This window comes from Panthera tigris, chromosome A2 (genome assembly GCF_018350195.1).
Source record: "Panthera tigris isolate Pti1 chromosome A2, P.tigris_Pti1_mat1.1, whole genome shotgun sequence".
NCBI classification, from domain to species: Eukaryota; Metazoa; Chordata; class Mammalia; order Carnivora; family Felidae; genus Panthera; species Panthera tigris.
The window spans coordinates 87,441,157-87,459,035 of record NC_056661.1 but is presented as its reverse complement, the minus strand read 5'-3'; the positions used below and the strand labels follow the sequence as shown (position 1 = coordinate 87,459,035).

At 35.3% G+C, this 17,879-nt stretch overlaps 1 protein-coding gene across 6 annotated transcripts in view; it reads left to right on the top strand.

Moving 5' to 3' along the window:
• The window catches only part of SEMA3A (semaphorin 3A), a 456,004-nt gene that overhangs the window by 368,100 nt on the left and 70,025 nt on the right, over positions 1-17,879 (top strand). For all 6 annotated transcript variants that reach the window (XM_042965369.1, XM_042965367.1, XM_042965368.1 and 3 more), the window contains one exon: positions 5,710-5,829. In XM_042965369.1, the coding sequence (XP_042821303.1) occupies positions 5,710-5,829 (120 nt within the window). The remainder of the gene's footprint in view (positions 1-5,709; positions 5,830-17,879) is intronic.

Here is a 17,879-nt window from a genome sequence, read left to right as displayed (position 1 = left end):
GCAGTTTCTCCCCTGCTCAGAAGAAATGCCAGGTGTGGCTGCAAGAATAAAATCTTGTATTTTCTTCACTAATTAAGTGTCATCTCACGTTTTCATGACATAAAAGCAATAGTCAATTTGAAAAGCAGTTTTATTTCCTCATTGAAGCCTTCTCCAGGCATTATAATCCTAATAATTTAGAAATAATCCATCACTAAATCATATTATTGAAATCTATGGCAAGGGTCTAGGACTTTTAGTTATGATCCGTTTCCCCAAGCTAGAATTCTGCCTTGCCCCAGGAAAGAATGTAATTTGACATTAGAATATGCTCTCACCTGGTATTAGATCAAAGAGGTACTCCCTAGGTTAATTAACTGTAATTGAAAATATTATTTGAACCTCTCTGAGCCTCAATTTCTTTATATGTAAAATGGCATGGACAGTCTAATTCCGCTAGTTGTGAGAACTAAATAAGACAATTTAATAGCATATCACATTTGAGTGCTTACATATTTCTGGAATATATGTAGAAGTGGAAACCAAGAAAAAAAAAGTAATAGTGGTTGCTGTAAAGGAGTCTGAGAGTCTGAGAGACAGATTTGATACCTTATAAATTTTATATTTTTTATTTTGTGCCATATGCACATATTAACTACTTAAAAATGTTAGTTTTAAAAGTACGATATAAATAACAAAGCCAGCACATTATACTTATTCATACAGAGAAGATGTTCAGTAAATGTAAAAATGTAAAATTATTCCCACACCTTTTTACTCTCAAGAAATGGATTACATCCATGCACTGTGTGTGTGTGTCTGTCTGTGTCTGTGTGTGTGTATCCATGTAATAGAGAGAGACACATAAATTTATTTTTCCTCTGTTTCTCATTACTGTGCTATTCTGTGAGTGGAATTTACTTAAGGTGTTAACAACATAATGGCTTGTCTTCAGGTTTGTTTGATTTTTGCTCACCATCCATGTCCCACATTACACCTGTGTTAGTAATGCTGCAGTTTCATCAGGAAATGTTTTTTTTTTTTTTTTTTTTGTTTTTTTTTAACCTTCTACTTCTCACCACACCCTTCTTAGGAATTGTAATCCAATACATTAAGTGATCTAAGCCACATTTTTACTTCATATTGAGCTGTGAACATAAAGTCCAGAGTACATATGAACTTTTGTTTTCAACACATGCTTCTCAGGTAACTCTGCCATGGTGGAAATGCAGTTCACTCAACTTTTTGTTCATCTCAGTAAAGAATGCTTTCCTTAGAAACAGTTTAGAAGGCTTACAGTTAAGAATGGCAGTATACTCAACTAGCAGACTTTCATAGTTGACAGTTTTTAGGTTCTTAGTTACATCTGTCAGCACTAGTTTTTCTTAGTCTGATGTGTTCTTTTTGAGACATCAGACTTGCTATAGGGTGTTTTCTGTAGAGACTAAAAACTATTAGAGTATCTACAACCACTTTGATATATATAACAGCTCATTGAGTATACTGTTGTACCAGCAATTTAATAAAATTGGATAAATTTCATGTTTTATTTCACTAGTAGCTTAGTATATATGGAAAAAATATGTATCCTAACCATAATGCTATTTGAATCATTGTAGGATAACATTTACCTATCTACTACTTCAGATTTTGAAGAAGACTTATATTAAGGGTCAGAAAACTGGAAAATTAGCACTATGCCCAAGAATCAACATATAATTTGATAACTTCATTAATGACCTAGAAACTGCAAAAGAAGTTGGCAAGGTGACTTTTTTTGTTAAACATGTTTGTTCAAAAATAAGCCAACTGAGGTATAGTAAGTTTCTTATACTCAGTTTTCATTAGATCATTTTATATAGCCACAAAAGGTACTAGGTCTTTAATCCATAGTGGAAATACACAAGTTTATTAAATAGTATATATTCTAAGTTGATGATTATTTATTTGCTTATAAAAATGCAAGAGTAGAGTATTTTCACACCTGTACATTTGGGCCAGCTTAATAAATATGTGGTACAATTTCTGTGGAGCATTCATCCCTGCTAAGAGTTGACATCGAAGCAGAAATTCTGATTTAAGGCCTGGTATAAAAAACAGTTACTGATATTGTGGTGCCTGGGTGGTTCAGTTGGTTAAGCATCTGACTCTTGATATTGGCTCAGGTCATATCCCAGGGTAATAGGATCGAGCCCTGCATTGGGGTCCGTGGAATTTTCTCTCTCTCTCTTTCCCTCTGCCCCTCTTCCCTACTCGTGCACTTTCTTTCTCTCTCTAAAAATAAAAAAAATACGTTATTAAAATATATATTACTTTAAAAAGTTACTGATATTGAACATTGGTAATATGAGAATGTATCCTTCATGGCCTCTTAATCGTCTGGTGCGCTACAGCTCACAGATGACTCTTGCTAAAAATAATATTCAGGTGGGAGGGAATTTCCTATGACTGGAGGCAACTGGTGCCTAAACTGCAAACTTCCTTTGGTTTCTGAGTCCATTCTTTAATTCTGTTTTTAGTACTAAATTGATCAGTAGCTCTCCTGCTGAAGAATTCTCTGCTTTCTCTAAATGACCTACTTATCTATTGTCAAAAAAGGAAACAAAATCAGTCTTTCTGTCTTTGCCTTCATTTATATTGATTTTTGCTTTCCTTATGTGGGAGTGGATAAAAAGTGGAAATTATAAAACAAGTGCATATATTAGTAAGAGAAGCAAATACCTCTATATATCTAAGTAACACTTTCTTTTGGTGGTGTTTTTGTTATTTCAGCTCTCCTGTGAATAGAGTTTACACATAATAGCAACCATAATTATGGATTTTACTCACACTGAACAAGCAAAAAAAAAAAAAAAGATTGAGGGAAAGGGATTAAATCTACTAATTTCCAATTATGTAATAAGTCAGAGACATAAAAAATATATTTAAAAAAATTTTTAATGTTAATATCTTATTTTTGAGAGAGAGAGAGAGAATGTGAATGGGGGAAGGGAAGAGAGAGAGGGAGACACAGAATCCGAAGCAGGCTCCAGGCTCTGAGCTGTCAGCACAGAGCCCGATGCGGGGCTCGAACTAATGAGCCATGAGATCATGACCTGAACCACCCAGGCATACCCCCAAGAAAAGAATAATTAATGACATTCTTTACTCTTCCATTTCTGATTAAACCTCCTATTGGACATGTTCTGTCTGACTACACTCTGATATGAAATTGTTCAGTTTTCACTTTTGGTGATTCTCTTTTCACCTTTCCTGATTTTTATCACCTAACACATGTTTGAGAGGGCAGTGAGGTTCAATGAATAATTTAATACTTTTGATTTTTCAAGGTAAAGAGGACACAAGGCATCCTATTAGAGCTGTTGCAACCTGAAAATATTTGAAATTAACATGAACATTTTAGGCTGCTATTACAACACATTTTTAATTAGTACCTTCTTCTTCACACAGCTCAAGAAAACTAATTTACCTGAAGTTTAAAAATCTGTTACATCTATTAATTATTTGTAAAAAGATAAAAAAGTAACCTTAATAAAAGTATTATAGTGATTAAATATAAGTAAAAGTTAAGGAGACAATAAACATTTACCTTTGAAACTCATAGGTAGCTCATTCATAGAATGTTTGCTTAGAGAAGGTTTGTTTGGGGGGCACATGGGTGACTCAGTCAGTTAAGCATCCAACTCTTGATTTTCGCTCAGGTCATGATCACACAGTTTATGGGATCGAGCCCCATTTCGGGCTCTGTGCTGACAGCATGGAGCCTGCTTGGGCATCTCCTTCTCCCTCTCTCCCTCCCCTGCACGCTCTCTCTCTCTCTCAAAATAAATAAGTAAAGATAAATAAACAAACAAAAAAGAAAAGCTTTATTTTTTACCTTGTGGGCAGATAAAATATTATTGCAACTATTATGGGGAGAAGAGGTCAGATTTGAACTTGATATTTAATTAAGTGAAGAGAATACAAGATGCTTTTAAATCCCAAAGATACCCTATTATGACAGCTTAGAATGTTATAAGAGTACCATTCATTAATATATTGTCACATCATCATTTTTTATTTGTCTTGATTCACAACAACCCAAAGTAAATGATCACTATCCTAAAAGTCCATAAGATAAGGTGTCATTTAGTAATATTTCAAGTTATAATCTGGAGTTATGCACTGATTCTGCGTCACTCTTCTCCACTGCCTTGGACGTCGTCCAGAGATTGGTGCATCGAGACACTTCAGAGAACCACAAGCTTTACCAAAGGAACTGATTTGAGTTAGACCACTGAGAATGCCTGTTTTCATTATAAAACCTTCATGTGGAAGTGAGAATTGAGGGTGTGAACAAAGAATATCACATGAGAAATCTGATTCATATATTCAATATACATATGAAATTCATTATAAATATGAAAATCCTTGGAAATAATAGTGTTATACAAATGTTTAAGTTATAATTTATCTATGCCTATTTTATTTTCTGATTAATTTTCAAGGCACTGAATTCAGAAACATTAACTTATCCAAATGATCAGCAAGATAAGTTTACTGGTAATTTTATTTAAAGATGATTTCATATTTTTTGTTTCATTTTGCTGATAATTCATTATAAGTAAGTAGGCAATACTGTATTTCCTAGATGAAATAATATGAGGTATTTTCTGTTTAAAGGAAAGAAAATAAAATTTTTATACAACCTTCAGTTTATTAAAAGCTGGTGTAGTTTAGTGTAAGAGGCTTGAGATTAAACAAGCCTGAGTTTGAACTTTTACCCTTACTATCCTAGTCATCAGCTGAGCAGCCTTGGGTTTCTTGAACTGCTAAGTAGGGATACCATTTACATCACACGGTAGTTGACAGAACTAAATGAGATAATTGGAAAGTGTCCAGCCAGTGCGTGACTCCCCAGCAAACACAGAATGGTGTTCAGTAAATATTAACTTCTTTTTCTCCTCCCTCTTTTCTTTTCCTTTTTTTTAACCTTGTGATTATGATTCCTCATTTATTAAACTCTGACCTAGAGTTGATTTATTTTCAGTAAAAATGAGTAAAAAACATAGTAGAATCTTGAACTATGGAGATTATGACCTATATTTATCAAAATTTCCTCCTCTTCAGATACATTTCTTTAATATATGAAACTACGTGATGGACTTGTTTTTAGACTATGTGATAACTTTTACTAAGAACCCTTCTCCCACGTGATACATTCAAAAATAAAAGCAAGAAAAAATTATTGGTGAGGAAAATACTAGTTCTTTCTAAAGTATTGTAAAATCTTACTAACTCAGGTACCACTGAAAAGGAAATACATTGACAATTTAATTTCAATTAAAATAAAAACCATAGAAGATTTTACAGTGATATCCTACCCTAATAAATAAGGATATTAGAACAGCAGTAGCTTTATACCTCTGTATTTTGCACTTTGTCTCGCATCATAGTAGAAAAGAATAAATGTTAGGTCTTAGTAATGTCTACTGAACCATATTTTACTCAGTTATTTGAAGTCAGGACTTACGGAGTAGATGCTTAATCAGTGAGTGATCTCATAATAAAATACTCCTCAACAAAGACACAGAATAAAAATGAGTAATTGCATAATGATGCAGATAGCATATCTGTGTTCTTTCTAGCAGGGTCATAACTTGAGACTTTCCTTCTGTTTGATTCATTTTGTTTTTCTTTCCTTAATTGAATTAAAGTATGTGTATGTGGTTTTATTCTGTCACAACATAGATGGAGAATTATACTCCGGGACCGCAGCTGATTTTATGGGGCGAGATTTTGCGATCTTCAGAACTCTCGGGCACCATCACCCAATCAGAACAGAGCAGCATGATTCCAGGTGGCTCAACGGTAGGTGGTGTGTGCAAGAGCACAAGCATGTTACGTAACACGTCTAACTGGACTAGTCAGTGGAGAACTTTCCCTGTACGGTACCAGCGGTGTGACTTCAGATTTAGTATGCGCTTAAACTCGAGCTAGTGACTTCATGACTGTGGGTGTGAGAAAATAGGGAAAACAGAGCAAGATGAGATTAAAAATTGAGGAAAATATTTGCTTCATGCCAAAACTGAAGTTTCTCAGCAGTTAACTGTGGAAAGAAATAGATCTGGGTTGGAGCTGCGGAAGGGAGGCAATGGAAAAAGATAAGAGGGCTTACCAGTCTTACATGGACAACATGACAGATGTCAACGTGTAGTACATTTTATCTCCACGCATCTCTCATAGTGCCCTGAGAGCATCATACGTTACTGAACATTTAAAAAAAATTGTAATGCTAATAACATTATGTTGAAAATATTTTCTTTTTTTTTAATATGAAATTTCTTGTCAAATTGCTTTCCATACAACACCCAGTGCTTATCCCAACAGGTGCCCTCGTCAATGCCCATCACCCACTTTCCCCTCCCTCCCTCCCCATCAACCGTCAGTTTATTCTCAGTTTTTAAGAATCTTTTATGGTTTGCCTCCTTCCTTCTTTCTAACTTTTTTTTCCCCTTCCCCTCCCCCATGGTCTTCTGTTAAATTTCTCAGGATCCACATAGGAATGAAAACATATGGTATCTGTCTTTCTCTTTATGACTTGTTTCACTTAGCATAACACTCTCCAGTTCCATCCACGTTGCTACAAAAGGCCATATTTCATTCTTTATCATTGCCAAGTAGTATTCCATTAATATTTTCAAAATTTCAAAGGACTTTATTGTTTGTAAAAATGTTTTTGTAATATTTATTCATTTTTGAAAGACAGAGAGAGACAGAGTACAAATGGGGAAGGGGCAGGGAGAGAGGGAGACACAGAATTTGAAGCAGGCCCCAGGCTCCAAGCTGTCAACATGGAGCCCGATGCGGAGCTTGAACTCACAGACCGCAAGATCGTGACCTGAGCTGAAGTCAGCCACCCAACCAACTGAACCACCCAGGCGCCCCAGGACTTTATATTATTTCATTTTATTCTCTTTTCATTTTTCTTAAATTCTCTTTCAGTTTTTATAGGTGAAGAAATTAAGACTAATATTTTATCTAAGATTCTATCTAATCTAGTAGTACAAGATTTGTAACAAGAACCCAGTTTCCTGAACTTCAGGCACTGGCTTCAACTTGATCAAGTAGATACTTTTTTTTTTTACTCTCTTTCTCTTTTTAGTATGTAAATAAATTTAGTGTAGGAGAAAATGTACGAAATTTATATGCCTAAAATAAATAAATACAATTTTCCTCGTTTTATTTTGCCTCATTAACAAGAATGGAGCTCATGGGTTACCATCTAAGTTCTCATTAAGATGCTTGAATATTCTCATTCTTCAAACTTCTACCACACTTGTTTTTCCTGCCCTTCCTGGAACCCAAAATTTCTTTCATCATCTCTCTCTTTCATTGGTTTGTTAGAGAAAGATCACAGTTCTGCTGTTGAGCTTCATTGAAACTTCCAGAGACCGTGAGTTGTGTATAATAATCTTTGTCCTGAAATGTCTCTTATTTTAAAGTGACTACTGAAAACATAAAACACACCTCCCATTAGCTCAGCATCTCTGCCCTCCTGCAACAACATTTCTGATCATCCTATTATTTTTTTATGTATTAATGAGTGGTGTGCCTCTTCCATGTTTGGCCATGCTGCCTTTCCACTTAATTGTATTGATATTTTTTTCATAGTTTTACCCAATGTACATTTCTTTTGTGGTCTTTATCTCTCCTTCCATGATTTTCTCCCCTCAACGGAAGACTTGTTTGTCTGTTCTATCCAAACCCTTCCTTTAATCATGGTGTGATATGAAGTCCCTATGCATCTAAGTCCATTTAGGGAAGTTTATGCTCCCTTTAGCCAACTTTAAACCTGAGTTTGAGTCCATGAAACTCCTTCTCCAAAAGCAGTTGGTGATAACTGGTAACTTTCTGTACACTTTATTTAAATCAGTCTCTCCATTTGGACAATATCTCTTGCAGCATTTCTTATTGTTAAGTAGCCCTTTCTCTTTAAAGAGTCACTTCTCTTAGTTTCCCTTGTTCCCTGCTCTCTCAAGTTTTTAGTAAGTTTGACAGCACTTCCCCGTTGTTTGTTCTCTTCAATGCAGATGATGCTTCAAATCATTCATAATTGAGCGCAAACACACTGTGGTGTTCAAAAGGGTTTGGACATATAGTCAAATATCCATCCTGGGGGGGGGGGTCATAGGAGGAATAGTGGGTGACCTTATGAGAAATTAGCGGCCTCACCAAGGAAAGGAAAAGATGCTGAAATCACCATAATACTATCTGTATAAAACTATAAAAGAACCAAACTCTAAAAAGCTCAGGGAGCAATTTTGAAATATCCACTGTCAATTATTAAGCCTGGTCTTTGTATGGAGGCAAAATGGTGGGAAAAAAAACCTCTTTCAACATTGCTATCTGCTCTGTTCTCAAACCGAAATAGTTACGTAGGAGGGAAAAATGTTTGTTTTTTGTTCAGCAAGGAGACTTTGATCTACTAAGAACTCTAAAGTGCATACAGGCTTTCACTGTCGATGCGAAAGAAAATCCAAGAAGATGGAATAACATAAGGGAGACTATAGTATCCATTTCATTTTTATGGCCTTGGAGGAAAAAAGTCATCAAGTTAAAGCTGCTTTTGTGTTGCACACTTACATGTTGACAGCCGAGTCTGAAGAATTTACACTGTGGGAAAGCAGTCATTGTCCACAGCTCTGTACTTCATCTTGCAAATGTGTAGTTCATTTGAGAATTCGGTTATCAGTCTCTCAGCACTAAACGTGAGAACTGATTTTACCAAATTAGCACAAAGGTTACATTTGACAGGGTGCAGAAACCAGAACTGCTGCAAGATGGAGGGTACGGACACATTTGAGATAGAACCAAGGGATTGTGTGAATCACAGGCCTCATGAAATTAAATGCCATTCCAGAATAAAATTGGAAACATAATGTTTACATATTCATGCATAAAATAAATGAGTCTAAGGCATCAGCATAGACTACACAATCATTTGTGCTGACAGAAGTAAAAAATACTAGCAAGGTACTTTTTGGAATGTCTTTGGGCCTATTAAAATTAATTTTGTTTTTCTTCTACTCAAAGAAAAAGATTTACTTTTCTTTTCTCAAATCAATTCAGACCTATTCAATTATTTCGGATGCACCAGTTGCCCTATCTTAGGTGACTTTTAATGCTGCTGAAGACAAATAATAAACGAAAATAGGAATAATACGAAAATAGGAAAAATTAGGAATGAGTAACAATTTTATTTAAAAAAATTTTTATTAATGTTTATATTTGAGACCATGCAAGAGATAGAGTGCAAGCAGCCGAGGGGCAGACAGAGGAGACACAGAATCTGAAGCAAGCTCCAGGTTCTGAGCTGTCAGCACAGAGCCTGACGCGGGGCTCGAACTCACGAACTGTGAGATGGTGACCTGAGCCGAAGTCAGACGCTTAACCGACTGAGCCACTCAGGTGCCCCAGAATGAGTAACAATTTTTGATGAAGAAACATAAGAGGAGGAATCTATTGATTTTTACATAACTGTGCTTTAAATATGATTTTTTAAATTAGCCCCTAGTTTAAGGTTACTAGGTATTAGAACAACTTGTGATTTAAAAAAATGTACTGGTTTGAGTTTGACATGATGTGCCCAAATTCACTGTTTTGTTTCTTGTACATTATAAATTCTCTCCATCTTATGTCATTTTAACTTCATTTAAACTTCACTTCCAATTTCAACTTACTAAGAGTGTGAAAATTAGGTACGGTTCTCTATATATTCATAGTAAGAAAACTAAGTCTATGGTGCTGTTGCAGTCATGATTTCTTAACCATTTGGTATGTAAGTACTGCTACCTACTTACATGTGTTAACCATTCATTAGAGCAGATAGTTGCTAACCTACTTTTATTTTTCTTTTTGATGGACACTGTTTCCAGTATTGTTTATGTCTAGGACTGATGGTGGGATGTAATATGAAATGGGGGAAAGACTACAGTCTTTACAGTAAGCTTCACCTTGCCTTTACTTTTAATGGGATTGCCTCTTACAGTAGTGAAAAACTGACAATGTGATAATGTGTAAAAAAGTTCTAGGCAAACAATCGACATATAGTAAGCACTTAATAAATGTGATTTTTCTCAGTATCCTGTACTTCACTTCCATTGGCTGGAGCATGCTTAGGAAGCTTCCTCAGACCCATTCTGTGAGTGATTATATTTGAGTCAGGGTGAAAGGGCAGTCCAAGTCAGGTTTAATATACGAAACCACATGCCTCCCTGAGAGAGCGAAGGCCCAGTGAGCACAAACTGGCCTATTTACAGTGCCCGGAGTGTGAGGCCTTCCCATTCATGTCAGGATGACCTGTTTTCTTGTAGTGGAATTTCTTCACAGGATCGTGCCCGTGGCTAGACCAGCCCCCTTGCTCTTTTCTGTGATGGAAACGGTGTGCAGGTCATCGTTCCACCTCCTTTCACTTGTGCCACTGCTACCGGGGTGGCTGTCCTCTGCGGTCGTGCACTAGGAGTTTCCATGTTCTCTGAACATTCAAGTTTCTCCACTAGACATTTTTCTGAAAATAGAACCAAGAAATGTGACCGCAAATAAACCATGAGAGCACAAATTAATATTACATAGTACCAGACACCTAATCTCAAATCGCTTGTACAACTCTTTCCATGCTCTGTTTTAATTCTGCCATCTTCAAAGGCATAAACTGTCAGAGTATCGAATTGGATTTTTTTTAATAATAAAATGAATTATCTGGCTCTGTATAATGTCAGACTTCTTAACGATGCCATTCTGAATTATTTCCTGGCTTACATAAGTCAGTATTATTTTGCTGACCTGAGAGGAAAAAGCCCTCTGGATGCCTTATTTAGTGGTTATATGGGCAGATGAGTATCATAGAAGTTGAGTGACCGTTCAGTTAAAACAACAACAGCAACCACAAATGTCCTCTTTGTTTTCATAGCCTATAAAAAAGCAACAGGGATACGGTCTTTTTTTTTAACTTTTGAATTACATCTCCCACGAATTATATTCTTATTCATTAAACATTCTGAGGTATCAATGTAAAGAGTCACTAATAAAAATTATAGTATTTTTTGATTATTTCTGCTGAAATTATGCTGAAGCAAAGGTACATAATATTTAAAAACAGTCTGTACCTAAACACAACATAGTGGTCACCTGAGGTTTTGTCTCCTGAATCTATTACCTAGAAAAATGTTAAGCCTGATAAATAATGCATTCCCCCCCAGAAGTATAATCTTTTTAAAAAATACATACACAGCATGAAATTATCCTACTCTGCAAGTGATGATAAATTTAAGAAACTCACTAAATATGATTTCTCTTTTCATAAAGAGCAAAAAGTTACCAAAATATAATTTTACTTAGTCTCCCTTTCTGAGGACCTATTTTCTATTTCACATTTTGTGTAAAGAACATAATCGCTTTTAACTGGTACAACTCTCCAGTATGGCATATTAGACACACACTTTGAACCACTTATTTCAAAATTTGTCAGTGAATTATGAGAGTAGAAAAGTAACATTTCAAAATATCATTACATTTATTTAATGGAATCCCACTTTTTAAATTAAAATCGATGGAAATGTAGAAAAATGAGACAATATCTTGGAAAATTCTTTAAATTGAAGCCGCCCCCTTTTTCCTTCTTGGTTTTTAACATTATTCTCTCTAGTCTTACCATCAGTTTAATGAATACAGAGCCTGTCTATACCAATTTCCTCTTCTAGCCTCACTACATTCAGAGCTCAGTGGGCCTCAATAGGGATTTACTGCTGACTGGGTAATCTGGGTTCATGTGTGCAGTGACATCAAGCAAGAGATTTACCCAAAGAAGTGGATGCCATGACAATGCGTGTAACCATGGTGTGACCGGCCTCTCTGACATGGCTCTCAAAAGCTTTCCCTCTGTGAAAACAGAAGCCTGTTTGCAAATTAATTAGTTTCTGGCGGCAGCTTGATTGTTGACCCAGAGTTTGTAGAGTGGAAAAACAATCAGATTAGTGTGCTCAGGGTAAAAGACCAGTGTGCAGTTGCGTGTGGCTTGCTCAACTATTGAAACTATGAATGGACTGAAACAAATTCTTTTCTGAGAAGCCTAGGCAGAGGTTAAGTGTGATGAGCCTAGAGCTCCCCAACAGCAGGGGCTAGCGAATTAAAGGATTTTAGCCAGATAAAGCTGAATGACAGCAAGTGATGCCATTGAATTTTAATGGCATGGATAGTTTTGGGGAAAAAAAAACACACAAAACACTTGTTACCTTCTAATCACTCTTAGTGGGAAGAGTAAGTTGCCATATTATTAGATGTCTGCTTGACACAAATACTTCCATAGTGGTAGATTTCAGGAGCTTTCAGACTGGAAGGTTTTAATTTATAATGTCTCAAAAAATATCAAAACAGTAAAAAGTTATAAAGTAACTGTCTTTTCTTGTAGGTGAAATGTTTGCTCATTTATATATTCTAACTGTCTCGTGAGGTGTCATCTTCACATGCCCAATAAAATGAATCCTGAATTAAGGAGAAATGTTGACTCATGAGAATAGGTGTGCTGTTTATTTTTACAAATACCAAATCACATAAACATGCCAAGAATGGAAATCCTCAAACTTAGGACAAAAAAAAATTCTGCATGTAGTTTTTGATGATTAAAAGTTGTTTCACTCAATAAATTATTGTTTACACTTAATTTTGTTAGATTACCTAACAACATTAAGCCATATATACTTTTCCTTTTTAGATACCATTGTCAGATAGCTCCCTAATAACAGCTATACTGGCTATCACAATAGTTTCCCATTCAAAAATCATTTATATCTCTCAGTTTACAAGTGAATTGAATCCAGATTTTGCTGCCTGTCAAGTCCTTTATCTTCTGATCCTAAATGACTTCTCCAGTGTTAAACACTAGCATACTCTAATCAAATAGTTGGTTGTCCTCAGATTTACTCTCTTTTTCATTTAACCATACCACTCTACTGATTGATTTTAATCTTTCCGGCTTTGAATCGCAAGAGCACGTACGTACTCACTTGTATTTATCATGGGAACTACCACTTTGCCTTACACTCTGGGAAATACCGAGTAAGAAATTCTTGAACAATCTGCTTTGCAGGTTCTGGAGTTAAACTGACTGTGTTTGTATCCCAGGTACTCCATCTGCTACCTGTATGACATAGGAGGCAATTTACTTATTTTCATCACCCAGTTACGATTTGTAAAACATGGTTAATATTACTATACCGTTGTACCGAGAATGAATGAGACAGTCCATGTAGGTTAATAAGAATAGTATCTGATAATACAGTAAATGCTCATGACAGCTTTGGTTGCTTCTGCTGTCATTTACTTATAGGCTCCCAACATAGCACATAATACACATTTAGCAGATTAATACAGTGAACCTGTCTGAAAGTGATGTTTGCCTTTTTTTAATCTGTTCTCAGGTTATTTTGTTTTAGTTGATTATTGTCATGGAGCATTTAGTACATCAAGAATAAATAAAATTTAGCTTTAGTATTAAAATAGCAAATAACATTTTAATCAAATTAAGCTTAACGAAATTAGCAGAAGAAGTAATGAAATGATGAACCAAGTTTTTCCAAGTGTTAACTTAGCTCTAGTAAGTAAGTGCAATATTCGTCATTTATGAAAAGAAATCATTAGGTTAATTCTTTATTAACAATTTTTCCAGAATTAATTAAGAAGACATTGATTGCTTTTGAGAATGCTAGTAAAATTGTTTATCCTGCTCTATCACAGCTCAGCTTTTTTTTTTTTTTTTTTTTTTTTTTTCTCACGTGTGGACATCATTGGTGACTTTTGGGATAGTGGTTAAAAGTGCAGAGTCTGTGGAGCCTGACTCCTTGAGTTGGGCAAGAGCTGAGCAACTGTAGATGGCAGATAAAAAGATTTCTGTGCTTCATGTCCCCTTTTTCTAATGTAAATAATGATATTTCCTCCCTTGTCAGATAGTTATGAGGATTATGTATGAGTGAATCCATATAAAGCATTTGCAAAAGTGATGGCTCTTACCAAAACAAAACAGTTTAGTTGATGTTAGCTGGCTTTATAATGTTATGCGAGAATTTTAAGGAATGGAACCATAAAATACCTAAATATGCCACATCACTAAAAATGTAGTAGAATGCACAATCTCACTTAACTGAGCAACCAGTATTTTTCTAGGAAAGCAGTGAAAGTGGCTGAAAGACGAGAATGAACTGATGAGGTAAAGTGAGGATGACATATGCCCTTTCCTTAGCCGGAGTCTGTACATGCACGATTTCTTACCTAGTGATGTCTGTACATTTTGATGAAATTACATCTACCACTCCTTTGCTTCCATGAAAAGAAAAAGCAGTTTTTAAGCTTCATCACACTAAGTTGCTTACATATGACAAAGAGTCATTAAAATGTTCTATACTTCACATATCAACTAAATATAAATTACAAAATGTTATCTAGGAAAAGGGTCTTTAAAATGTTTTCCCAATAATACTAGTAAGAAGATTTAAGTATGTTTTTTACCCTTTAAAAGACCATTTTCGGGTTAGAATTGTTTATGTCACTATATGATTTAAGAAATGAGGCAAGTGAAAATCAAAGCTCCTTCACCTTGTTCCCACCCCTACCTCCCACACCCTGCTCTAATCAATTTTTCAGTTTCCTTTTTTTTTTAATTTTTTAAAAATGTTTAGTTTTGAAACAGAGGGAGACAGAGCGCGAGTGGGGGAGGGGCAGACAGAGAGAGGGAGACACAGAATTTGAAACAGGCTCCAGGCTCCGAGCTATCAGCACAGAGCCCGATGCGGGGCTCGAACCCACGAACCATGAGATCATGACCTGAGCAGAAGTTGGATGCTCAACCAGCTGAGCCACCCAGGCGCCCCAATCTTTCAATTTCCTGTAGCACTTTGGATCATCACATAAGTTGTGCACTTTTAACTGTATACCACTATACATGTGGTACTGTATAAATTTTGATTCAAAAATCAACATGCATGGGCACCTGGGTGTCTCAGTCGGTTGAGCACCTGACTTGGGCTCAGGTCATAATTTCGCAGTTCAAGAGTTCGAGCCCCACATCGGGCTTACTGCTGTCAGCGCAGAGCGCACTTTGGATCTTCCACCCCCCTTTCTCTGCCCCTGCCCCGCTTGCGTGCTCTCTCTCTCTCTCAAAAATAAATAAACAGTAAAAAAAAAATTAATAAACAAGTTAATTAAAATTAAAATAAAGATACATAGTTTAAAACTAATTGCAATTCATTAGTAATACTAATTTATATATTGATGTAAGTATAATGTAAATGTTTTATTTATTAGAAGTGTAGTTTTTAGTAATTTGCTTGATGATTTACTAAATTAAAACTGGTTTTGGATTTAATATAAGCTGAGAGCATAAGAGACCCATCAAAAATGTGTCTCTTCAATATGTTTATAAATGTGTCTAAATTCCTGTAAGTCCAAATAATCTCTTTTGCTCATTTAATTGCTAATAAATAAGATGCCAGGGTTTCAGTATCAAAGAGAGCTAACCCATTTATACATTTATAAAATCCTAACATGAATATGTATGGAAATAGGTGACAGCAGATAGAACTGTCTCTTTGGGATCCACACTGCTTTTTCTGTTTAGCATACAATGGAATTTAAGTTCTAGCCAGTACAGAATTGTGTTTTCAGTTTATACATTGTCTTATGACCCACTTATAATTTAGTGAACTTTAATATGCCTAGTGACTGTAAAAGCTAGTCAGTGCCAAGGCTGATATCAAAGGGCTGACTGCCACTTAAATTGCTTAGTATCCTAGAATGGCTGTTTTATAAAATACGTTTTCTAAACACATTCAAGAATAAATGAACAAATTATACCAATGTTTTGCAAGATGAGAAAGCAATCTTGTAATTTAAATGAAAATAATGAGTTCTGAAGGCAGGAAAGAATAACAACACATGGATTACCATAAAACATTACATTTTGGGGTGAATTAAAGGGAAAGAAATCTAGTTATACTAACAATTCACATTAGAGAATTTGGGCTTATAGGGCTCAGTGGAACCAACAAGGCATAGGATACCTTTGATCAGTCGCCTTCTTGTGTTTATAGTAGTCATATTAAATATTTTGATTGAAGAGAAATTATTAAAGTAGTGGCATAATGCCGCTTGCCATAAGAAAACTAATGACTGCCCTTCCTGTGATGTTATTGCTATCGATTTCCTATAAATAAAAACAGGGAGAAAAATCACATCCCTTTATAGTTATAACTCTGATCAGCCAATCAGTGCCCAAATTCTAATGAAATTGCCTTTGAAAGACCTTGAGATAATTGTGTGCTAATGAATCTTAAACTGTGAACTTATTTTCCATGTTTTTTCCAAGCTGAAACTATTTTTATTTCCTTCCTTCTTCATTTCTAATTCCTGAATGAGAGCAACTTGTTGAAAGCAATTGAAAAGACTGGCTTGAGCTAGGAACATGGTAGCATGATGTAGAAAAACAATGACAAACAGTTAACAGGTCCAACTTGTTGTTGTGCAATGCAGAAGTCATTTCGTAGTGATACAGCAGACTGTAGAACGTAAGAAGAATGTAGCCATGTCATGAAGATTTGTAGAATCTTTACTAAAATTATTATCATTTTGATTAATTTTGCCATTTTGATTTTGTAAAAGTATACTGTAGCCCCACTTAGCAATACTGCCTTAATCCACTCACAAATTCCCAAACTCTTCATTCTCACGAGGATCATGGTTATCAATAGATGTTACTAGTATTTTAGTATAGAATGTTCCAGGGATAATAGCAAAGTAAAACTTTCTCTAATATACTTTTTTTTTAATGGTTTTATTTATTTTTGAAGGAGAGAGAGAGACAGACAGACAGAACATGAGCCGGGGAGGAGCAGAGAGAGAGGGAGGCACAGAATTCGAAGCAGGCTCCAGGCTCTAAACTGTCAGCACAGAGCTCCATGCAGGGCTCGAACTCACGAACTGTGAGATCATGACCTGAGCCGAAGTCAGAGGCTTAACCGTTGACTGAGGCACCCAGGCGCCCCTCTAATATACTTTAATATAACTGAGGAAGCTGAGCCAGCAATTGCTGTTATAATTGCTTACTTAGAACTATTGCATGTTTTCTTTGGTAAGAAAACAGTTCATAATAAAGAAGAAAAATACATTTTTTAAACAGAGATCTGTCCATTGGTTAGAGTCTGCAAAGAAAGCTAAAACGGAAGGGGGAATAAAGGGAGAAAAGAAAAGAGTAATTCCTATGGTAAATAATAACTTCCTAATTAGATTGTGTTTTCATCCCTCAACCATAATAAACACGTCTATTATAATAAATTTTATAATACACACACCAAAATAAAAATCTCCAAATGACACCATAAAGTCTTCTATCTAACCAAGGTCTAACCCTGAAGTTTTTAGTGTAAATTAGATGTGATCCATATTAAGGAATTTTTTTACAGTTTATAGAAGTACATAATGTTATTGGAACATATATTCGTGAAAATACTCAGATTACCATTTTATATATTAATATATGATTGTTAGCAAAACAATTAAGATCTATGTAATATGATAGGGTTAAAATAGCTACATTTTAATGGGAAATTAAAAATAGATCATGTTTAGGCAGAGATTAAACTGATTTAATTGCTGTTTCTCAGTGTATTTATTTTGTTTTTTAAAGAGTATGTTTACTTTCCCCAAGTCTAGTCCTTTTTCATCTCATTCAACAATATTTCTATTTCTCTGTACATAACTTAAGTTTATCACTCACTCCGGTTACTAACATAGAATGCCATTCTCTCCTTTTCCCCTGCAGTTCTATTGTAAGTCCTCCTAGATTACTGGTAATCACACAGTGAAGTGCTAGC